This window comes from Oncorhynchus gorbuscha, linkage group LG01, assembly GCF_021184085.1.
Source record: "Oncorhynchus gorbuscha isolate QuinsamMale2020 ecotype Even-year linkage group LG01, OgorEven_v1.0, whole genome shotgun sequence".
NCBI lineage: Eukaryota > Metazoa > Chordata > Actinopteri > Salmoniformes > Salmonidae > Oncorhynchus > Oncorhynchus gorbuscha.
The window spans coordinates 40919075-40943865 of record NC_060173.1 but is presented as its reverse complement, the minus strand read 5'-3'; the positions used below and the strand labels follow the sequence as shown (position 1 = coordinate 40943865).

General features: G+C 41.7%; 1 protein-coding gene across 4 annotated transcripts in view; it reads right to left on the bottom strand.

Annotated features, from left to right (window-relative positions):
• The window catches only part of si:dkey-246g23.2 (solute carrier family 66 member 2), an 82202-nt gene extending 57496 nt beyond the window's left edge, over nucleotides 1–24706 (bottom strand). Inside the window, exons 1-4 of one of the 4 annotated variants that reach the window (XM_046352553.1) lie at nucleotides 24498–24706; nucleotides 20762–20791; nucleotides 19216–19474; nucleotides 18852–18985 (exon numbers count right to left, since the gene is read on the bottom strand). In XM_046352553.1, the coding sequence (XP_046208509.1) occupies nucleotides 18852–18985; nucleotides 19216–19424 (343 nt within the window). In that variant the 5' untranslated portion in view covers nucleotides 19425–19474; nucleotides 20762–20791; nucleotides 24498–24706. Of the gene's footprint in view, nucleotides 1–18851; nucleotides 18986–19215; nucleotides 19475–20761; nucleotides 20792–24362 lie in introns of all 4 variants that reach the window. The other 3 variants (XM_046352562.1, XM_046352533.1, XM_046352544.1) reach the window with 3 other exon arrangements.
• Nucleotides 24707–24791: the final 85 nt, after the last annotated feature.

Below are 24791 nucleotides of genomic sequence, written 5' to 3'. Positions count from 1 at the left end.
CATGTCCAATCAATTGAATTTACAGGTGGGCTCCAATCAAGTTGTAGAAACATCTCAAGGATGATCAATGGAAACAGGATGCACCTGAGCTCAACTTCGAGTCTCATAGCAAAGGGTCTCAATACTTATGTAAGGTATATATATATTTTTTAAATACATTCCAAATAAAACTATTTTCCCTTTGTCATCATGGGGTATTGTGTGTAGATTGGTGAGGTGGAAAAAATTATTCAATCAATTTTAGAATAAGGCTGTAAGGTAACAAAATGTGGAAAAAGTGAAGTGGTTTGAATTACTTTCCGAATGCACTGTAGTTGCAATGCAAAATGACTAGTTGATTTGGGAAAGAGGGATGGCTGGAGGGGGTTGGGGAATGAGTGAAAGCAACATCAAAGATTAAGGGAGAGAAATAAAGTATAAGTGACATTACATTAGACAGGGAACGAGACAATAGTTTAGAGGTATGCCAACTACTCTGATCTTGCTTCAATGTCAGTTTAAAATGGACAATTAAATAAAGAGGAATAAACAAAAATATAAATGCACCATGTAACAATTTAAAAGATTTTACAGAGTTAGTTCATATAAGGAAATCAGTCAATTGAAATAAATTGAATTAGGCCCTAATCTATGGATTTCACATGACTGGCAATACAGATATGCATCTGAGAGTCAGACAATGAGTCACAGATAGGTCCCGTGTGGCTCAGTTGGTATACAAACGGTTGTGGGTTCAATTCCCACAGGGGACCAGTAGAAAAAAATGTATGTAACTGGATAAGAGCGTCTGCTAAATGACATCAAAAAAGTAGGGAACCAGTCAGTATCTGGGACTCAGGATCTTGCCACAGTATCTATGTTCATTCAAATTGACATCGATAAAATGCAATTGTGTTTGTTGTCCATAGCTTATGCCTGCCCATACCATAACCCAACTGCCACCACGGGACACTCTGTTCACAACGTTGACATCAGCCAACCGCTTGCCCACATGACGCCATTCACGCTGTCTGTCAAACCGGGATTCATCCGTTAAAGCAGCACACTTCTCCAGCATGCCAGTGGCCATCAAAGGTGAGCATTTGCCCACTGAAGTCACAATGCCGAACTGCAATCAGGTCAAGACCCTGGTGAGAACGACGAGTATGCAGATGAGCTTCCCTGAGATGGTTTCTGACAACAAAAATGATTTGGTTGTGCAAACCCACAGTTTAATCGGTTGGCTGGTCTCAGACAATACTGCAGGTGAAGAAGACTTATGAGGTCCTGGACTGGTGTGGTTACACGGAGTCTGCAGTTGTGAGGAAGGTTGGACATACTGCCAAATTCTCTAAAACAATGATGGCGGCTTATGTTAAGAGAAATAAACAAATGATCTGGCAAAAAGCTCTGGTGGACATTCCTGCAGTCAGCATGCCACAATTGCACACTCCCTTAAAACATCTGTGGAATTGTGTTGTGTGACGAAACTACACATTTTAGAGTGGCCTTTTATTGTCCTCAGGACAAGGTGCACCTGTGTAATGATCATGCTGTTTAATCAGCTTCTTGATATGCCACACCTGTCAGGTGGATGGATCATCTTGGCAAAGGAGAAATGCTCATTAACAGAGATGTAAACAAATGTGTGCACAAAATTTGAGACAAAAAGCTTTTTGTGTGTATGGAACATTTCTGGGATTTTTTATTTCAGCTGATGAAACATGGGAACAACGTTTTACATGTTGTGTTTATTTTTCTGTTCAATATATATTCCGGTCAGACGGTGGGGCAGTGGGGGTTACAGACGTTTATTCCCTCCCTCCCAGGGCAACCACAGAGCATCGTGGAGCAATGAGACAGCAAGGACAGAGTGGTGGACGATGGGATGCAGGGGGACATTCTCTGACAATGGCTTGGGACGATCACATCACCAACCAAGACATATTGAGGACAGTGGGGTCAGACATTGAGGACAGTGGGGTCAGACATTGAGGACAGTGGGGTCAGACATTGAGGACAGTGGGGTCAGACATTGAGGACAGTGGGGTCAGACATTGAGGACAGTGGGGTCAGACATTGAGGACAGTGGGGTCAGACATTGAGGACAGTGGGGTCAGACATTGAGGACAGTGGGGTCAGACATTGAGGACAGTGGGGTCAGACATTGAGGACAGTGGGGTCAGACATTGAGGACAGTGGGGTCAGTTTATTCTGGTGGATGTGGACATATCCTTTACCATTCCCCTGCATGACAAATCATAAGCGGTTGCCTCAATCTTGTCAGCCTTTCCGTCTGAATCTCTAGAACTCCACCAAACTGTATATTATTATGCCTTTTCACTCCTCTGTCTCTCTACTTCCCTCTGGCATTTTCCGTCCTCGCTCCATTAACAGGGGTTGCACAGCATAGACAATAGGTGCTTCCTTATGTCCGAACAGGTTGTTTAAGTTCTCTGCATTCCCTGTTCAGTCTGTCATTTCTGGCATATATTATTCTTACTTTGATCTGAAACAGCATTCTGAGATAGGGGACAGAGTTCAGCCAATTGATGTGTCAAGTGTGTGTGTTGGATCCTTCCTGCCAATAGAGCTAATTAATAGGAGCCTGTCAGGGTCAAGGGGCTGGAGGCACCACACTACTCTGCCTAATCACACCCTTACTGGGTATCAGCGCCAATGCAAGGTTAGAGCAGCCCACTGTAAAATGCCAGACTGGCGTTACACTAAACCGGACCTGATATTTCTGGGACACAGACTCTGAAAGGTGTTGTGTTTCTTAGAGTGAGAGGTTTGTATGGAGGGCTGGGTGCTGCTCAGGGCTGTTCTCAGTGAGCCCAGTGTGAGACAAGGTGGAGGAGACGGGAGACGTTCAACGCCTCAGGGAGAGCCCTAGGCGCAAACAGGGCTGGACATTTTTCAGCCCATTTTTGCGTCACAACCAAAACCCACAAAAACAGTCACCAGACATCTTGCATCCACGTGCACGAACCCACACACACAAACCCACACGTGCACGCACACACAAACCCACACACGCACACTCAGCGCTTCACAATTATTTTGCCAGACATATCACAGCTGTTATACAGTACAGAGGCAAACACCATACAGAGATGGGCTTTTATGTGCCATCTAATGAAATAGGGGAGATCTTTTCATTTCCTTTTGATGGCTGCAGGTGTAGTCTAATGCAGGGGGGGTCAAACTCATTCTGCTGGTTTTTGTTTTTTCCTTTCAATTAAGACAAATCAGGTGAGAAAAGTCCCTTACTAATTAGTGACCTTAATTAATCAATCAAGTACAAGGGAGTAGCAAATATCAAAGTTTGTTGTTCTAGCAGGTGCAGCAAAATGTTTACGTAGAATGTCTCACAAATACAATTTTCACTTTATTTCTTTTATCTAAACAAACAATAACAATCCATAGTAGATAGTGAACATGTGTGAGAATCCAGAATATGTGGTGTGTATATGTGGTGTATAGACAGTATATAACTCAGAAAATAAAATGATATGTACAGAAGCAGGTATATTAGAATGAGCTATGAGCGAGAATACAGTATATACATACACTGAGTAAACAACAGTAAATAAACAGAATATGAAGTGACCAGCGTTCAATGACTATATACATTGAGCGTATAAAACATTAGGAACACCTGCTCTTTCCTTGACATACTGACCAGGTGACAGCTATGAGCCCTTGATGTGACCGCGTCAGTGGCAGTGGCAGTGTATTGTCCTCAAAGCGAGCAAAAAAGTAATTTAGCCTGTCTGGGAGCAAGACACCTTGGTTCGCGACGGGGCTGGTTTTCTTTTTCGTAATCCGTGATTGACTGTAGACTCTGCCACATGCCTCTTCTGTCTGAGCCATTGAATTGCGAACCTACTTTGTCACTATACTGATGCTTAGCTTGTTTGATTGCCTTGCGGAGGGAATAGCTACACTGTTTGTATTAGGTCATGTTTCCGGTCACCTTGCCCTGATTAAAAGCAGTGGTTCGCGCTTTCAGTTTCGTGCGAATGCTGCCATCAATCCACGGTTTCTGGTTTGGGAATGTATTTATAGTAGCTGTGGGTACAAGATCGCCGATGCACTTGCTGATAAACTCACTCACCGAGTCAGCGTATTCGTCAATGTTGTCGTTTGGCGCAATGCGGAACATATCCCAGTCCACGTGATCGAAGCAATCTTGAAGCGTGGAATCAGATTGGTCGGACCAGCGTTGAACAGACCTGAGCGTGGGAGCTTCCTGTTTTAGTTTCTGTCTGTAGGCTGGAAGCAACAAAATGGTGTCGTGGTCAGCTTTTCCAAAAGGAGGGTGGGGGAGGGCCTTATATGCGTCGCAGAAGTTAGAATAACAACGATCCAGGGTTTTACCAGCCCTGGATGCACAATCGATATGCTGATTGAATTTAGGGAGTCTTGTTTTCAGATTAGCCTTGTTAAAATCCCCAGCGACAATGAATGCAGCCTTTGGATATGTGGTTTCCAGTTTACATAGTGTTAAATGAAGTTCGTTCAGGGCCATTGATGTGTCTGTTTGGGGGGGAATATATGCGGCTGTGATTATAATCGAAGAGAATTCTCTTGGTAGATAATGCGGTCGGCATTTGATTGTGAGGAATTCTAAGTCAGGTGAACAGAAGGACTTGAGATCCTGTATATTGTTATGATCACACCACGTCTCGTTAATCTTAAGGCATACCCCCAGCCCTTCTTCTTACCAGAAAGATGCTCGTTTCTGTCAGCGACTCCGATAGCGTGTCTCGAGTGAGCCATCTTTCCGTGAAGCAAAGAACATTACAGTCTCTTATGTCTCTCTGGAATGCTACCCTTTGAGTGTTAACTGCAACGCTGCTGAGTTTTTCATGCTGCTGGGTTTTTCATGCTAAACAGTTTCCTGTGTGTATCAAGAATGTTCCACCACCCAACTTGACAACTGTGGGAAGCATTGGCATCAACATGGGCCAGCATCCCTGTGTAACACTTTTGACACATTGTAGAGTCTATGCCCCAACTAATTGAGGTTTCTGAGGGCAAAAGGGGGTGCAGCTCAATATTAGGAAGGTGTTCCTAATGTTTGTGTACTCAGTGTACATGGGGCTTAGTCTCAAGGTGCAGGGCTGAGTCCCAGGCAGGTAGCCAGCTAGTGATGGCTGTTCAACAGTCTGATGGCCTGGTGATAGGCGTTCCTCAGTCTCTCCTTCCCGGCTCTGATGCACCTGTACCGTCTCTGTCTGCTAGATGGTGGCAGAGTGAACATACCTTAGCTCGGGTGGATGAGGTCTTTAACGCCTTGTTCATAGATTTGTCTAAAGCTTTTGACACTGTAGACCATGCAATACTTTTGGGTAAACTGTCGTCAATAGGACTGGGATTGAATACCTGTGATTGGTTTCCTGTCAACACTCCATCAGGCCTCTAACCTGCCATGACTCGGTATTCCTTGAAGATCACCGGTTGGCGACCACTGGTCCAGGGTGTCGGGCAAGATAATATGGTCCTGAACTAGCCACTCAAAGCACTTAGTGATGACCGAGATGAGTGCTATGGGGCGATAGTCACTTAGTTCAGTTACCTTCACTTGCTTTGGTACAGGAACAATGATGGACATCTTGAATCAAGTGGGGGCAGCAGACTGGGATAGAGAGAGGTTGAATATGTCCGTGAACACTCCAGCCAGCTGGTCTGCGCATGCTCTGAGGACGCAGCTTGGGATGCCGTCCAGGAAAGCAGCCTCGTAAGGGTTAACACGCTTGAAACTTCTACTCACATTGACTACAGAGAAAAGGAACCCACAGTCCTCATAAGCATAAACTCTGTTTTCCTCGATGCAGGCAAAGAAGTTGTTAAGTTTGTGCGTATGTATCGCTCTGCCTTTTAAAGTTGGAAATGAGTATTTCCAGTATCAAATCTGTGGAAGATTTGAGAAAATGGTAGCGAGAGGAGAACAGTGAGCAGTGTGGCAGTAGGATGATCTCTGCAGGTGTCCAGGGGCTCCCTGTGTGCAATGTGTGATGAGGTTATTTAAAATGAGGCACCCAGAGAGGTGAGGGTTCAGCCTGAGACATACACTAGCAACTTCCCAGAATCAGAACAGGAAAAAAATGGAAATACTCCATTACTTCAAGAACAGATCAGAACTTGTGGTTTGACACAAGGCGAGCAGTCTTAGCCGCTGAACACCATATTATGTTTGACAGACTAAAGTTTGACCCAACACTGACCCTGGTTGAATGGTCAGCCATGCTTTGCCTCATTTACTTGTCTGTTTCAGCTGGTAGAGGAACAGGCCTCTGATAAAATAAATTGAACACTCAATTATAAACGTGACCTGTGGAATGCACATGTAATTTAGACTTCGGAGCACTAGTGCTTACAACAGTGAACCTTTTTTGTGGGATACACAAGGCAATTCTAGGTCTTGTGGCATATTTTGGTTAAACTATTCACAATTCAATAGAATTGCAAATACACTGTCTGAGCCAAGGACTACATGCTTTCTGGTAAGTTTTGATTACAATACTGGGTTGGGTGAATATATTTTATATGACAAGGGCCTCCCGGGTGGCGCAGTGGTTAAGGGCGCTGTACTGCAGTGCCAGCTGTGCCATCAGAGTCCCTGGGTTCGCGCCCAGGCTCTGTCGTAACCGGCCGTGACCGGGAGGTCCGTGGGGCGAAAGTGGTGAAGCAGACATCAACATCTCACGGCCCTCCTGGAATCAGAAGTTTTTTTGACTCAATGGAGGAACGTAGTCAGAGAAATGCTGATGAATGTCTTGCTCAAGCTGTGTATGCAACTGGTTCACCTCTGATGCTCACGGGCTATATATAACGGAAGAGATTTCTGAATATTCTTCGCCCAGCATACACCCCTTCAACCAAACATGCTTTATCTACTCATTTTCTGGATGCAGAGTTCAACTGAGTTCAAGTGAAGGTCAAGCAAATCATAGAGAAAGCAGACAGTATTGCAATCATCTCTGATGCGTGGTCGAATGTTTGTGGGCAAGGAATAATTAACTACATCATCTCCACCCCTCAACCAGTATTCTACAAGAGCACAGACACAAGAGACAACAGACACACCGGTCTCTACATTGCAGATGAGCTGAAGGCAGTCATCAATGACCTTGGACCACAGAAGGTGACAGACAATGCTGCAAACATGATGGCTGCTTGCTTCAACCCTCACATCACACCCATTGGCTGTGCTGCTCATGCATTGAATCTGCTCCTCAAGGACATCATGGCACTGAAAACAATGGATACACTCTCCAAGAGGACCAAGGAAATGGTTAGTTATATGAAGGGTCAACAAGTTATAGCAGTAATCTACCTCACCAAGCAAAGTGAGAAGAATAAGAACATCACATTGAAGCTGCCCAGCAACACCCATTGGGGTGGTGTTGTCGTCACCTTTGACAGTCTCCTGGAGGGGAAGGAGTCTCTCCAAGAAATGGCCATATAACAGTCTGACGATATGGACAACCCCATCAAGAAGATCCTCCTGGATGATGTATTTTGGGAGAAAGTGGTAAGCAGCCTGAAACCTATAGCAGTAGCCATTGCACAGATTAAGGGAGACAATGCCATCCTGTCTGATGTTCAGACTCTGCTTGCAGATGTAAGAGAAGAAAGCTGTACTGCCCACCCTCTTCACTGTTGCTCCAAGCAGAGGAAACTGCAGTTCTGAAATATATCAAAAAGCGTAAAGACTTCTGCCTGAAGCCCATACACGCCGCAGCGTACATGTTGGACCCCAAGTATGCTGGCAAGAGAATCCTGTCTGGTGCAGAGATCAACAAGGTCTATGGTGTCATCCCTACCGTGTCTCACCACCTGGTTGAGGGCAAGGTTCTTGGCAGTCTGGTGAAGTACACTTCCAAGCAAGGGCTTTGGGATGGAGATGCAATACGGCAGTCGTGCCAACATATCTCATCAGCCACCTGGTGAAAGGGACTTGAGACTCCTTCCCCTGTTGCCTCCATCCTCCTCCAAATCCCACCAACATCAGCCGCCTCAGAGCGCAACTGGTCCTTGTTTGGGAACACACACACCAAAGCACGCTACAGGCTGACCGATACAAGGGTTGAAAAATTGGTGGCCATCAGGACAAATTAGAGGCTTTTTGAGCCTGACAACGAGCCATCCTCAACAAGGTTTGAAAGTGACAGTGAAGATGAGGTCTCAGTCTGATGTTCAAGAGGTGAACATTGAGGAGGTCCAGGGTGAACACATCGAAGCCCGAGAGGAAGACTAACCAAAGCTTTAGTTTCTGGACTATAATTTTACAGATGTATGTTGAAAATATTTTGGGGAGATGCGATGGATAATTGTGGATCATTCAATATTCCCTTTTTTAATTGAATTAAAGTTCAATTTGTAACTAAATAGTTTATTTCTATTGGAAGGATTTCATCATTTGCAAATATGTCTACTTATGATAAGGTAAAAGGTTTCCATATGACATGGTAAATATATCTAATGCAAAAAAACATCTCAATTTAAATGGTATTAATATTAATTTGCATGTATTTCCGTTAATTCCCACGGAAAGTTTTGACCTCTAAATATTCCCCAAAATGTGCAACCCTACCAACAGGTGTATAAAATCAAGCACATAGCCATGCAATCTCCATAGACAAACATTGGCAGTAGAATGGCCCGTACTGAAGAGCTCAGTGCCTTTCAAAGTTGCACCGACATAGGATGGCACCGTTCCAACAAGTCAGTTCGTCAAATTTCTGCCCTGCTAGAGCTTCCCCGGTCCACTGTAAGCGCTGCTATTGTGAAGTGGAAACATCTAGGAGCAACAACTCCTCAGCTGTGTGATGTGATAGGTCACACAAGCTCACAGAACTGGACAGCCGAGTGCTGAAGCACGTAACATATGACAATCATCTGCCTCTGGAAGCAACATCAGCGCAAGACCTGTTAGTTGGGAGTTTCATGAAATGGGTTACCACGGCCGAGGAGCCGCACAGAAGCCTAAGATCACCATGCGCAATGCCAAGCGTTGGCAGGAGTGGTGTAAAGCTCGACACCATTTTACTCTGGAGCAGTGGAAACGTGTTTTCTGGATTGAGGAATCCCGCTTCAAAATCCCAATGCACACCGATGAGGTCATTGAAAACACTTATCCTCCTCCATCCTTTTTCCACAAAACATAGAAAAGTGCCATTTTCAGATATGTTGGGGTGGTGCTGGAGATGATGAATATGAAGTTCAGAAATGTAGACATTTCCCTTTAAAATAAACCCTGTTTAATCTATAAAAAACATTTGTCACAGAAAATAGATGATTTGCAGAATGGATGAGATGGAGGTCATTACCACTCAATAAATTAATAGGGACATTTTAGACATGCTGCAGAATTTTCTATCCCATCAAGGTGTGCCGAGGTTAAAACAAGGTTGGGAACCACTGCTCTAGGGAGCCAATTTCAGCAACCTGTCTGTCACACCTGTACCTTGTCATCCACTGACTCACAGGAAGTGAGAGAGGGGAAGACAAGAGATTAATTAAGGCCTCAATGACTGGAGATAAGAGGGAAGGCAGGGGGAAATTGGGACAGTGGTGGAAAGAGAATAGTGTCTGCTAAGAGGGGATTGAGATATACTGTAGTTAACAGGGAGCTCTAGCCTTGCAGCCCATCTATAGACAGCCCTCTGGGAGCACACAAAACATATAGAGCCCTCTGTCTGCTCTGGATTGACAGTACTGTCAGAGTCATGGGAGAACTAGTGATCAATGGTGTTGGTGTAATAAGTCCTGTTTTCCCATCTTACACTACTGTGTGTGTGTGTGTGTGTGTGGGGGGGGGAGAACCAGGACACTGAGGTCAAAGATGAGCTCATGAATAAATAAATTGGCCACAAATAACCAACGGTATTCTGACAGGCCCACAGTGCAGCAACTGTCAATATGTATTGGTGACAGGAGGCACCGTGATTTGGAATTCTGCACAATGTCAATACGGTGCGACACTATTAAAGGTGTCACATAAAGGTCGATGAAAAACATCAACAAAATAAAGTACAAACACCGGGGTCACGCGAAGATACTTCCTACACTCTAACTACAAGTCAGTCTGCTGCGTAGGCTATCTGCTGTGTTTCTTGCCCTTTTTAATAATTCATATGACCCTGTGGGAGTAGCCACTGGCAGTAGTCTGACTCGACCTTTCCCAGAAGAGGACTGAGCACTCTGAGTTCTCCATGTTTAAGAGGGCCCAGGCATATCACCAACACCTAACCAGAAACAGAGCTTATGCAAACATTCCCATGGGGATGATTCTAAAACAAGCACACAGAGCCATGGACAAAAGCACAACATAACAATTAAGTTAACTTCAGCAAAACCAACTGAAGAACAACAAAACTGAAGGGTTGGCTACTGATTATATTCAGCTTATGTCACCAACTGTAGTCTACTTACACACCCCGCTAGCTTCATTTGACTTATCTAGGCTTTAATTACACACAGTGTACACCTCTGTGTAAATACAGGGGAGTAATAAACGCTCAGCCTGTGCTGAGAGCGGTCACACCTGAGCGGCAGACAGACTGGCGGTCCCAGTCCAGACCGCAGTAGAGTAGACCCGAACTACACTGAGCAGCACAGCCAAACTCATCCAAAACAAACAGACCACTCCACTAAGGCACCTGGCATAAGTACTCACTGTATACAGTCATCACTGCTCAAGGAAGATTACCTCTGAGTCAACAAGACAGCCACTGTCCATTCCCTCATTTTCTACACAGTTACAGGTAGTGTATGGCAAAGAGCAATGAACAGACAGGATGATGGGTGCAGTTGTGACCAGTAGATGGCTCTGTTAAGTCATTAGTACATACAGGTAACTGCCAAAATGAAGGATACAACATATATTCAAAGCAGGTGCTTCAACATAGGTGTGGTTCCTGAGTTAATTAAGCAGTTAACGTCCCATCATGCTTAGGGTCATGCAAAAGTTGGCATTAATAAAAACTGAACTTGACGCGAGAATGTGCTTTAGACCATGTGTATGCACAGTGGTTGAAGTATTGAATTGCAAGACAAAAGTGGCGTAGTAGCCTTGTGCAAATGGGGAATATATGATGACACTATTATTCATAACAAACAAAAAATAGGTAGCTAAATATAATAACAAGATGCAACAAGATTGCTGTTAGTGAGAGGAGTGAAAATCGATTTATAACACAACCAATGCTGAATAAATTCCTCATCTTTTCTGGCCGTGGTGAGTTCATATTCCCTTAGTAGCCATACAACACCCATACGCATCTGTCATTTAATTGGACCTATTAAACAGGCTATTATAATTCCAGTTTTTGCTCTACGCATCTGAAAAGGAGAGCAGTTTATAACATGCAGTATAATTTAACAGGTGAACAGACAGATGCGCATGGGTTGATCTTTTGCATGGAAGTGCGTTACAACTGTAAGTAGGCCTACTGTAATCCAAGTAGACAATGTTTCAGAATTCACAGGCTGTGACGTATATTTAGGTTTGGGAAAAAGTAAACGTAAAACATTATTGATTCAAACGTTCTGTTTCCAGGTCCACAACAATTTATAATTGTTCTTGTCTTTCAGAAACAGTCAGAGCAAATGTAACTGCAAAAGAAAACATTCTGCCACTCCAGACACACGTCACACATGATGTTGACTCTCACCGACAATAAAGCGAGTCAACCTTTCTTTAGGGACCTTGATGTATTGAGGAGAAATGCTCATTTCATTCCATTTAGTTCCCCATCTATCAGTCAGTTTCAATTCGTTTGTAATTCTTGAAACATGATTTTGGAGCACTTGGCAGCATGAAAAAGACAGTACCTTCATTCATTTTTGCAACTTAAAAGTTGCTAAAAGGGTTATAATAACATCTGTATTTCCTTTTCCCCTTTTCCTCAGTCCACATCTAAAACCTGCATCATAAGGGTTATAATAACATCTGTATTTCCTTTTCCCCTTTCCCTCAGTCCACATCTAAAACCTGCATCATAAGGGTTATAATAACATCTGTATTTCCTTTTCCCCTTTTCCTCAGTCCACATCTAAAACCTGCATCATAAGGGTTATAATAACATCTGTATTTCCTTTTCCCCTTTTCCTCAGTTCACATCTAAAACCTGCATCATAAGGGTTATAATAACATCTGTATTTCCTTTTCCCCTTTTCCTCAGTCCACATCTAAAACCTGCATCATAAGGGTTATAATAACATCTGTATTTCCTTTTCCCCTTTTCCTCAGTTCACATCTAAAACCTGCATCATAAGGGTTATAATAACATCTGTATTTCCTTTTCCCCTTTTCCTCAGTTCACATCTAAAACCTGCATCATAAGGGTTATAATAACATCTGTATTTCCTTTTCCCCTTTTCCTCAGTTCACATCTAAAACCTGCATCATAAGGGTTATAATAACATCTGTATTTCCTTTTCCCCTTTTCCTCAGTTCACATCTAAAACCTGCATCATAAGGGTTATAATAACACATCTGTATTTCCTTTTCCCCTTTTCCTCAGTCCACGTCTAAAACCTGCATCATAATGGTTATAATAACATCTGTATTTCCTTTTCCCCTTTTCCTCAGTTCACATCTAAAACCTGCATAATAAGGGTTATAATAACACATCTGTATTTCCTTTTCCCCCTTTCCTCAGTCCACCTCTAAAACCTGCATCATAAGGGCAACCTGTTATGTATGGCCTTTGGGCAGTCAGTGGAAGTCAGAGCAAAGTCATTCAAGTGTGAGCAGAGAGAACAACAATAAACGTAGTGCAGTCCACATTACAACACATTATACAGCACTCTCTCATTATTTCCTGGTGGTACTTTATTGGACTAGTCCTTGAGGTGCTATTCCAAATAATGTGCTGAGAAAACACCTGCTAGGACATATTTTGTTTTACCGTTGAGTGCCTTTAGGGTATCTTATGCACATATACTACCTACTGACCTCAGGTAACCCCCACTAAAGGAAGCTAAATGGCATCTCTCAACACAGGTACTTGTCTGCATGTGTGTTTTTGGTTTATTGTTGTGTGTGTGTGTGTGTTCAGTGGTTCGTCCTTTGAAAGTTGCAGAGTACTAAGGCGCAGCTTGCATGGTGCTGCAGAATTCTATGGCACTTTATTTAAGTGTGAACCACTGGTATCATTAATATTAGTTAGTGCTAGTTTGACCACCAGAGAGCATCTTTGAGAGGCATTTGATAGCCTTCAATAGTGGCTGTACTAGAGAATTTAAAACCTTTTTTGTAAGAACATAGAATACGTGTATGATTTTAAGAAATGTTGCTTAATTCATTTGATTAATATTATGGTGTTTCTATTCCAAACGGAAAAACCCTTCCAATAGGATGGAACGGAAAACATGGCGCTGTACAAGGTGACGGTCGGGAGTAGACTACAATACTGGGCTATTTAGCTAAAGAATCCCCGTGTCGTGCGGGCACGCGGGCGACCAGGGTTCAATTCCCCGATGGGCGGAAGGAGTAGGCTGTCCTTATAAGAATTGGTACTTAACTGATTCCATATGTGTTATTTCATAGTTGATGTCTTCACTACTATTCTACAATATAGAAAATAGTAAAAATAAAGAAACCCTGGAATGAGTAGGTGTCCAAACATTTGACTGCTACTTGCTTAATACTACAGTGTTTCTATTCCAAGCAAAACGAAAAACCCACTGGGTTTCCATTAGGATGGAACTTCAACATGCTCTTTAAATAAGACCTACACCACATTTAACAGCACATTACTCAACACTAGTGAGACTCATGTCGCCTACGGTAGGCCTACAGTATATAGACAAATATGACGTGACTCTCCGCTAATATTTACACAGAGGATTGGAGGATTCGAAATTAAAACCAAAAGCCGCCTCATGGGTCTCCCGGTGGTGGCCGGCACGGGTATCGAACCTGCATCTGTAGCAATGCATTTTGCACTGCGCCACTCAGGAGTCCCCATCCACAAAGTATCAATAAAGGTATATTGTCCTGCTAATAGCCCACAATGGGCTATTATAATACTATACATGGTGTCCAGGTCCAGGATAACCAAAACATTTATTTTAAAGACTATCAGAAATCATGTTAGTACTTATTTATTTGAATCCAAAGCCATGAATGAGTCACTCAGCTTTATGTAGGTGACGGGCTATATGACTGTGCCATCAACTTGATAATATACATATATAAATCTATATTTTGGAGGTTATATCTTTAAAAAAAAAATTCAAGTAAGCGATAGTAATTTGAATAATGGACAAAATAAGATTTATAAAGGCCAAAACATTCATTTCTTTTTATAGAGAAATGCAGGGCCAATTGTGCGTTGCCCTATGGGACTCCCAATCACCGTCAGGTGTGATACATAATAATACTTTTTGTTTTGTCTTTTCTGATGGATTAAACTGAAAATTGCAACCAATCACAGCCGGTTGTGATACAGCCAACCTAACTTAGAAATACATTTTACAATATAATTCCTCGCCTACCCTCCTTCTAGGCAAGTCTATTGTCCAGCAACCTACTAATAGCCACAATGACGCAGTACAACGTGACCATGTGTGTTTGAAAGAGTATTTTCCAGTAAGCAACAATTTGTTACCTTCATTAGACAACTTTGTTCCAATATCTGTAATTCAGTGATATTTATTCCCAGTTATTCGTTATGATCCATAACTAAATAAACATCTGCATTTTGAAAGAGTATTTTAATCATAATTTTATTACCTCCAACTAAAATGTAGTTTAAATAACTATGGAACTTCTGAATAGGTCTACAAACCTGACTCAGTTAAACCAGCTCTGGCAGGAGGAATGGGCCAAAATTCACCCAACTTATTGTAACCTGAAGGCTACAATTTAAAGGCAATGTTAACAAATACTAATTGAGTGTATGTAAACTTCTGACCACTTGGAATGTGATGAAAGAAATTAAAGCTGAAATAAATCACTTTATACTATTATTCTGACATTTCATATTCTTATAATAAGTGGTGATCCCAACTGACCTAAGACAGGGATTTTTTACTAGGATTCAATGTCAGGAATTGTGAAAAACTGAGTTTAAATGTATTTGGCTAAGGTATATGTAAACTTCAACTGTATTGTCCTGCTAATAACAGGGTTAATAATATATCTGTGAGAATATCCAAGGGGCTTTTATATAATTCTAAATTCATAATAATCGCTTGGTTTAAAAAATAATATTTGAGATGATGGTTTTCAAATAATGTAAAATGATTGAGAAAAAGGCCATTCTTAAACATGCAGTGAGACATTGTTCCTAATTTGTAAATAAAGCCAGTATGTTATTTAGAATTATTTATTTCCATTTTTAGAGGGAGAGAAACCAAAAACCTACAGTCATCTCATGGGTCTCCCAGGCGAGGCCAGCACAGGTATTGAACCAGCATCTGTAGCAACACAGCTCGCAATGCTATGCAGTGTCTTAGACCTTTACGCCACTCAGGTGCTGTACAACATGGCCGGTCGGGAGTGGCCTACAGTACTACAGTAAGAGCAAAATAAAATAATAAAAATGTTAGTATAGCAACAGTTTTCGTAAGTAATACTGAAGTTGTGCACAATTATACGTTTCTATTTAGGTTTATGTCGCCCATTCATTGTCAGTTGGAGACACAGTAGGACCCAAAAGCATAATCAGTGCTCTAACTCCCCTTTAGCACTGGTCTGGAGCAATGAAGTTGTGCCGTACTTAACCACAAATTACCTCTAAGTCCGCAGCATAATCGCAAAACTTTTAGTGGCGCAACCACTGTATGTGGTACGGTTACATGGGGACAGGTGCTGCTGTGCAGGCTGCCATAGAGCTGGATGTCCCTGAGGTAAGTAAAGTACAGTAGTGATTAGCAGGTCTCAGATGGGGAGCGAGGGGAGGGGATAGGTGGGGGGGTTAAGGGCTATTCTGAGTATATACCATCACACCCCTCCATCCCCTCTGAAATCAGACACGTTGCCTGCCCTTCAGCAGAAGGAAGTAGCGTTCTTGTGTCGTTGACAGTCTACTGTAGTGTCTGTGGACAGGGTGATTAGGAGCAGTCAAAACAGAATTCTCTATTGGTTTGGATGCTGAGCTCCTGGGAGCACGATGAGAATGGATGGAGTAAATAGTGAGACTCTCCAGCTCCCAACAGGGGACAACAAATTGAGACAGTATGGAACTATGCCTTAGAAGACTATACACATGACAAGACTACCAGGAAATTAAACTCTCATTCCGACACACTCTCTCTCACATCCCCAGTAAGGATTATCTACAGTATAACACAATCTCAGACACGCGCGCATGGGTACACACACCCCATACTTACTCACCGATATCTACACCATGAATAACCTCACCATGAATAACTTAACCTCTCTTCAGTAATCAATCAACATGAAAGGTACATTATTAGTGCCAAGAAGTTAGGGATCTAATAACTTATAAATGATTGGAATATTACGAGATTTCATTTCGTTCTCAGTCTGCAGCCTAATAAAAAGCTGCTTTAAGATTGGCTCTGTAATTGTGCTGAAAGAGATTAAAATCTGTGTGCAAACATAATTACACATAATTCCAGTCCATAAAAGCTGACTGAGCATGAACTTGGACAGACTGGCCCTCCCGGGTCCCCAGTACAATGGCTACTAGAGTACAGCCAGTCACTCTAAAAGGGTCTTCACATACATGCTACACATATACTGCAATGTAAACTTGTGACCTTGTCACATCTCGACCGCTACCTCAGAGGTAACGCACGACACAACCGCCCCCCTCTAAACAGAAATGTCTCATTGAGTCAACACATAATAGCAAAGCAATGTTTTTGAAACAGCTTTGAGTTTTTACCTGAAATAGTAACAGGCGGATACATTCTGTAAGTGTCGCAGTGTTTTGTTTGTTTGTTGCTAGACCGCACTGTGACACTAAGGTCCAGGCATGAATCAACTCCCATGGAATTATTCATATTTTAACATTCGCAATTAGCTTTTACCTCATATGACTTCCATGATATTGATCAAATGAAGCCTGTTTTTTTCTAAGATAACCTTAAACTACGTACCGCATTAAAGTTAAGAGCAACCATATAGCTATGGTTCAGCTAAACGTCAGCATGTTTATGTGAAGATATAGACATTATTCTGTTTCGCTAGCTAGCGTTACCTAGCTGTGTAGCCTATATTACAATAATATGTACGACACTATGACAGTGTTACTCTACTTTTATAGTCGCATGGAAGGGGTAAGCATTCATTATCGATATGCTAACATTACTTGATCATGAAGCATGTTGTTAGCGAGTAGGAGTCAGCGGTGTATTGTCAGCTAATTTAGAAAATAAACCCTTTATTTGCCTGCACATGCTTGTGGAATGTTGCATTTATTCAAGGGTGTAATATGGTTTGGTTGCATGATTTAATATCGTAATACTGTACTTTTCAGAATAAAAGTTGTCCGATTGTTAAATAGTTTGTGCTAACTGGCTAGAGGCCATTGTGATAGTTATGGTCAATTTGAGTTGCGGACCAAGAATGTTGTGTTTGTTTGGCTTTTTTTTTGCTTCTTTTTATAATTATTTATTACAAAAAACACAAGGGGTAACATTAAAGCATTAGAACATGAAGGACAAACAATACAGCATCAAGACACTATCAAACATGTATCAGTCTTTCCGCAACAGAGACATCCTTATGTGTGAAAGTGCGTGTGCATGATAGTGATGAAAAAGTAAACTATGACATATATTTTTCATGATCACAATCTTGTGAATCCCGAACCCTCCAAGATCCCCCCACAGTTCCCCAATAGCTTTCCCTCAACCATTCGAGACCCCTCCCACAGCCCCCCCGCAAAAAAAAAATACAATTAATTCCATTCCCCACCAACAACCAAGAGAATGAACTGAAGAGAAAAAAGGAAAAGACAGAAGAAAACAGCAAACAATAATGCAAACAAAATACAACAAAATAATACATTTAAAACAAAGGACATCAAGCAGAACTGAAATCATAACAGCAATGCCAACTTTATATGTTTGTGTGCAGGTCTGGCACTACTGTGTGTTCTTGTAATGTGTTTATTTGAATGAGAGTGTGTGTATATGCATGTGTACAAACACCTGCATGGCATCAGCCTCAGGCAAACCGGCATTAGTTGTAAAACCCCTGCCACCATGAAATGTAAGGAAAGGATGTAACGTGAATTGAAAAGTAGAAATCTCTTCTTTCGGAACTCTGCTCCTCAGACTCTCAATCGAGAGTCGAGGAGCAGCCGCTGCTCCGCTGACCCCAGCCGCCGTTCTCTTTTACGTGACAGCCATATGCAGATATCCATCCAACATTTCCCATTTTCTCACACTAATCCTCCTAATAATATCAAATAATAATAATAAAATCACTTAATTCAAAAGGACCCCAGGCGTAAACATAAACATCTATAACCTCCAAACATCTAAACAAGAAATGGCATAAGACTGATAGTGTGTGTGAGAGAAAGAGAGCAAGCGAGAAATAGAACAAGAAAGATATTCCAGAGGCCCAAGTGATTATGCCTTCTCCTATGGCCCCCCCTTTTGGCAAGAGCTCAGTGTTGAAACAGAGCTCCACTTCATAGGCTTATATATATTGCATGTGATGAGTGATCATTTGTCAAAGGTGATGAGCTGTAATTGGCAAGTACTGTACATGCAGCATATTTACCCATTTCTATTGCCTCTCAGGAGATATTAAAGAGTGTGTGGACTTAATGGTTGGGACTTAATAAATGTGTAATACATGTGTTTTTACAGTAACCTACAAGTGAAGTAGGGATATTTGCCTGATGTGGTTATGGTTTGGTTACCTGTGAAGTGGTGCTGGTTGGTGCTGATCCGATTGGCTTGCTGGATGTTGCAGCAAAGGTGGAGCATAGCTAGCATGGTGATGATCATCACCACACTCTGGAGGAGCAGAGTCAGTTCAAACTGCTTCCCTATCCTGTAGGTAGACATTACGGTAATTAATCAAAATTCAGTGTCTGTACAGACAATGCTCACTTCCTCTAACCACTTATTTTTTTTCTATCCATATGTTTAATGTAAACACGATAACCTGCAAACTGCTGTATGCTCCCAAGTCATTTGTTTCAACATGTGAGTGAGCATTCAATAGTTTATTCTGTTCACTTTGAAATCAGTCCCAGTGACCCTTCTCTCCCCTGGCCTCACCAGAAGAAGATGCGTAGGATGTTGGCGATGAGCAGCAGCAGGCAAACACGGGTGGAGAATCCCTCAGTGTTGCTGCTCCTCTGGATCTCCTGGTACTGAGGCACGTAAGGCAGGGCCCCTCCAAACACCATCACACAGGAGGCCAGCCACGACAGCAAGGTCCACGAGCCCTCCATGTCCTCCTCCAGGATGCCCACCTCAATGTCCATCTCTAGCTAGGGCCTCACAGACGGTAGCCTGGCCTCAGTCACACCCAGCCCTGTGGAGTGGACAAACAGATACTCCTGATGACCAAGCTTAGAAATCAATAACATGTGTTGTTAGAGAACTTTACCTTCACCCTCATGTACCCTTAAAAGATGAGTTACCAACAAACTGCATGCACCATCTCCCACTCAGTCAAGACTCAACAACAATGCCAATGCACCTCCATATCAAATTATTTCTGGCTAACAACCTTACTGTGATTATCAATTAAAATGGTCAAAAATGACAACAATACCTCTTAGCAAAGAGACAAGTATTTTGCTAAGACTGTCTGTGTTGGTCTGAGTGGGAGGGGGAAACTGAACACTAGCCGTTATTGGCAGAGAAGTTAGAAACTCTTTCTTATTGGTCTATTAACTCATTCACCAAGCAGGCCAAAACTCCAGCCCACCAAAACAGGCTGAAATTTCAGACAGCCTTTTCAAACAGCTCTTACACTAAAGAGGCATTATCATTTTCAGGAGGGCGAACGTGCATAAATATGGTAGAATTCAGACATGACGTCATTGTTCTAGCACTATCCACTAAGTTTTTCAACTAAGGAGCGTGATATGGTTCAATGTGCCAATACATCAGCACATCTACTTCGTTTTTTTAAATTGACAGGATCTGGAAGATAAACTGTAAATCATGTACACTCTGCTAATAATCATATAAAAAATAAAGAGTAACTGAGAGCAATTTACAATACGGCAAAACAAGGTATTTATAATAATAATAATATATGCCATTTAGCAGACGCTTTTATCCAAAGCGACTTACATAGAATGTATGCACACATGACTGTATGGGTGGTCCCGGGGATCGAACCCACTACCCTGGCGTTACAAGCGCCATGCTCTACCAACTGAGCTAAGTGGATGGGGGCTGCCATCATTATGCACCTCCGCTATTTCATGGTATTATTCCAACCTCAGTGTAGAAATATACATACATACAGTTGAAGTCGGAAGTTTACATCCACTTAGGTTGGAGTCATTAAAACTTGTTTTTCAACCACTCCACAAATTTCTTGTTAACAAACTATAGTTATGGCAAGTGGGTTAGGACATCTACTTTGTGCATGACAAGTAATTTTTCAGACAATTGTTTACAGACAGATTATTTCACTGTATCACAATTCCAGTGGATCAGAGGTTTACATGCACTAAATTGACTGTGCCTTTAAACAGCTTGGGAAATTCCAGAAAATATCATGGCTTTAGAAGCTTCTGATAGGCTTTTTGACATAATTTGAGTCAATTGGTAGGTGTACCTGTGGATGTATTTCAAGGCCTACCTTCAAACTCAGTGTCTCTTTGCTTGAGATCTATGGTAAAATCAAAAGAAATCAGTCAAGACCTCAGAAAAAGAATAGTAAATATCCACAATTCTGGTTCATCCTTGGGAGCAATTTCCAAAACACCTGAAGGTACCACGTTCATCTGTATAAACAATAGTACGTAGGTATAAACACCCTGGGACCACGCAGCCGTCATACAGCTCAGGAATGAGATGCGTTACGTCTCCTAGAGATGAACGTACTTTGGCGCGAAAAGTGCAAATCAATCCCAGAGCAGCAGCAAAGGACCTTGTGAAGATGCTGGAGGAAACAGGTACAAAACTATCTATATCGACATAACCCGAAAGGCCGCTCAGCAAAGAAGCCACTGCTCCAAAACTGCCATAAAAAAGCCAGACTACGGTTTACAGCTGCACAAGGGGACAAAGATCGTATTTTTTGGAGAAATGTAATCTGGTCTGATGAAACAAAAATATAACTGTTTGGTCATAATGACCATCGTTATGTTTGCAGGAAAAAGGGGGAGGCTTAAAGCCAAAGAACCCCATCCCAACCGTGAAGCATGGGGGTGACAACATCATGTTGTTGGGGTGCTTTGCTACAGGAGGGACTGGTGCCCTTCACAAAATAGATGGCATCATGAGGTAGGAACATTATATAGATATATTGAAGCAACATCTCAAGACATCAGTCAGGAAGTTAAAGCTTGGTCGCAAATGGGTCTTCCAAATGGACAATGACCACAAGCATACTTCCAAAGTTGTGACAAAATGGCTTAAGGACAAAAGTCAAGGTATTGGAGTGGCCATCACAAAGCCCTCACCTCAATCCTACAGAAAATTTGTGGGCAGAACTGAAAAAGCATGTGTGAACAAGGAGGCCTACAAACCTGACTCAGTTACACCAGCTCTGGCAGGAGGAATGGGCCAAAATTCACCCAACTTATTGTGGGAAGCTTGTGGAAGGCTACCGGAAACATTTCACCCAAGTTAAACAATTTCAAGGTAATGCTACCAAATACTAATTAAGTGTATGTAAACTACTGGCCCACTGGGAATGTGATGAAAGAAATAAAAGCTGAAATAAATCATTCTCTCTACTATTATTCTGACATTTCACATTCTTAAAATAAAGTGGTGATCCTAATTGACCTAAAACAGGGATTTTTACTAGGATTAAATGTCAGGAACTGTGAAAACTGAGTTTAAATGTATTTGTCTAAGGTGTATGCAAACTTCCGACTTCAACTGTACATACACTACCAGTCAAAAGTTTTAGAACACCTACTCATTCAAGGGCTTTTCTTTATTTTTTTACTATTTTATACATTGTAGAATAATAGTGAAGACATCAAAACTGTGAAATAACACATATGGATTCATGTCGTAACCCCCTAAAAAAGTATTATTCAAATCAAAACATTTCGTATTCTTCAAAGTAGCCACCCTTTGCCTTGACAGCATTGCACACTATTGGCATTATCTCAACCAGCTTCATGAGGAATGCTTTTCCAACAGTCTCGAAGGAGTTCTCACATATGCTGAGCACTTGTTGGCTGCTTTTCCTTCACTCTGCGGCAAAAAGGAAAGAAAATCCCTGTAATGAGTAGGTATGTGTCAAAAGTTTGGACAGGTACTGCATATAACTCATGAAAAATAACATTTTTGATTGCACTGGACCTTTAAAACATGAGTCAACTTGCCACCCACACCCATTCTCTCACACCCTGATCTGAATGAAGGATATCCCAAAAAGCCCTCTGGCATATTACTAATGTCGCAAACCTGTAAAGAGACCAAGGTTTTCCTCTAAGCAACACTGCTATATCATAACCCTGAAGACAGACCCTCTGACACGCTCTGCCTTGCCTCTCTTTGCTGGAACACAGAACTGCTGCTAAAGGGTTTAATGCTTTGAGAATGCAAATATTTCCAGAACAGTCCATGAGCTGTTACTATTGTCCTTCCATTTTACAGTAAACATTACTACTATACATGCCACTACACTTGAGTTGCCTTTTCCATTGAGAGCATTCGATAGATAATGCTCTCTCTTACTAGTCTCCTCTACATAAAATGCAGCACGTTGTCTTAATATTTGCAGAAGCCAAATATGGAGCCCTCTTAAATATAATGCATAAAGAACTGCCAGTATTTACATTGGATAAACAATAATTTTTTTTGTTTTAAAGTTTTCCCTCTCTTTGGCCCAATCTCTCAAATGACTTTTGAGAGGGTAGAGTAAAACAAAAGTCCACCTTTTTTCCCTAGGAAACCAGAGGAAGAATATTGAAACAACAAAATGTCACTTCTACATCTGCATTGCTTGCTGTTTGGTGTTTTAGGCTGGGTTCCTGTGTAGCACTTTGTGCCATCGGCTGATGTAAAAAGGGCTTTATAAATACATTCGATTGACCACCCTTTCTGTAAAAATAGCTCTTTTTAAGGTGTGCTGAAGAAAATATGGCTGTTGAACTGTTCTGAGCAATGTAGACCACAAGGCCTATATTGATGCAATGTACACATTTGCCTTAATACTACCTCCTCATGTCCCCACAGAGTGACTGATCGAGACATCTAGAGCATAAACAGAGATACTTAATTACATTAACACGTCCGTTACTCTGCATAACTCAGCTCTACTAAGTGTCTAAGTATGACATGATTTCTACCAGATCATGTCATACTTCCAGGATTCCTCTCAAAGAAACATTCAGTAGGGGGACGGCAGGCAATAAAGGAAGAGGGAACTGGGAATACAGAAAAAGTGGGTGACATTTCACAGGCAATAGATACTTTGGTGACATTCAAAGTCTGTCTGGGAAAATACACATTTTGTCATTTCGTATAGAGCAGCATGTGAAACGTGAGTGTGTAAGAGCTCCAAGTCATTAAAATTGAGCAAAAGGTCACAAGTTGAATGTTCTTTGCTTACTTTTTCAGTTGAACATTAAGCTACAGCGAATAACTGAGACTATTCAATAATACCCAAAATAAAATGTTCCAGTGTTTTCTTTACCATGTGCTTTTAGGCTACAGAGTTTAGGTGTGCTTTCATTCAATGTCTTTGTCATACTAGGATACCTGTATTTGGAAGACTTGGGGAAAAACACTTATGTAAGCAAAGCATGAAGGGGTTGGGCTTCAACATGCCTCAACTTACAGGTTAATTATCATATACCTACCTAGTTGCATGAAAAATTCAAAATATTCTAGTGCCTGTACTACCCAAAATCTGAACTTTTTGTACAAGTGAAGAAACCAGATTTTGTCTTGAGGAATAAAGACATCTCCCAGCAATGGATTTCTCCATTTCAATTTAAATCCCTTTGGATTGACTAAACACCTGGCAGAAACTGTCCTTGAGATAGTATTCCCGGGGCAATGTAGTAAGTAATCTGTACATCGACAGGATAATAAACTGGTAACACGGTGAAAGAAAAAATTACCAAAGAATACAAGACCATAGAAACATATATAATTGCAGCGTGAGCGCCGATAGACGACCATCGACAGTTTCGCTTGGAGGAAATTGATGTACATTGTGTACACTAAGAAAACGTGCACATTTTCCTTTATGTTTTAGGCAGCTGGCCTACCTGCATGGTCGGTTACGCGTATGGTCTTCGAATATCCTGAACAATGACTCAGTAACATAGAAAGTGAGAGAAAAAAATAACTTTCTATCTACTTCAAATATACTGCGGTTGCAGACGTTGTTCCACTGAACATACCTCTTCCATTTACGCGCAGATTTATAGACAACTCCTCAGTCATGCGCTCCAACCTGTTCATAGACAAATTAGATATACCGTATACAGTATACTGTCTTCACAATTTGACTTCAACCAACGCAACTATTGGCTATGGGAAAACATCTATGGGAGTCACTGCATGACACAATGATGATTCGTTTCTCAAATATGGTGTCTTTATTGTTGTCACATTACAATGCAGTTCACCGTGTTCTGAGTCCAATCTCTAGTTTTAATGTGTACACACGTGAAAACCACGGGATTATAATCAGT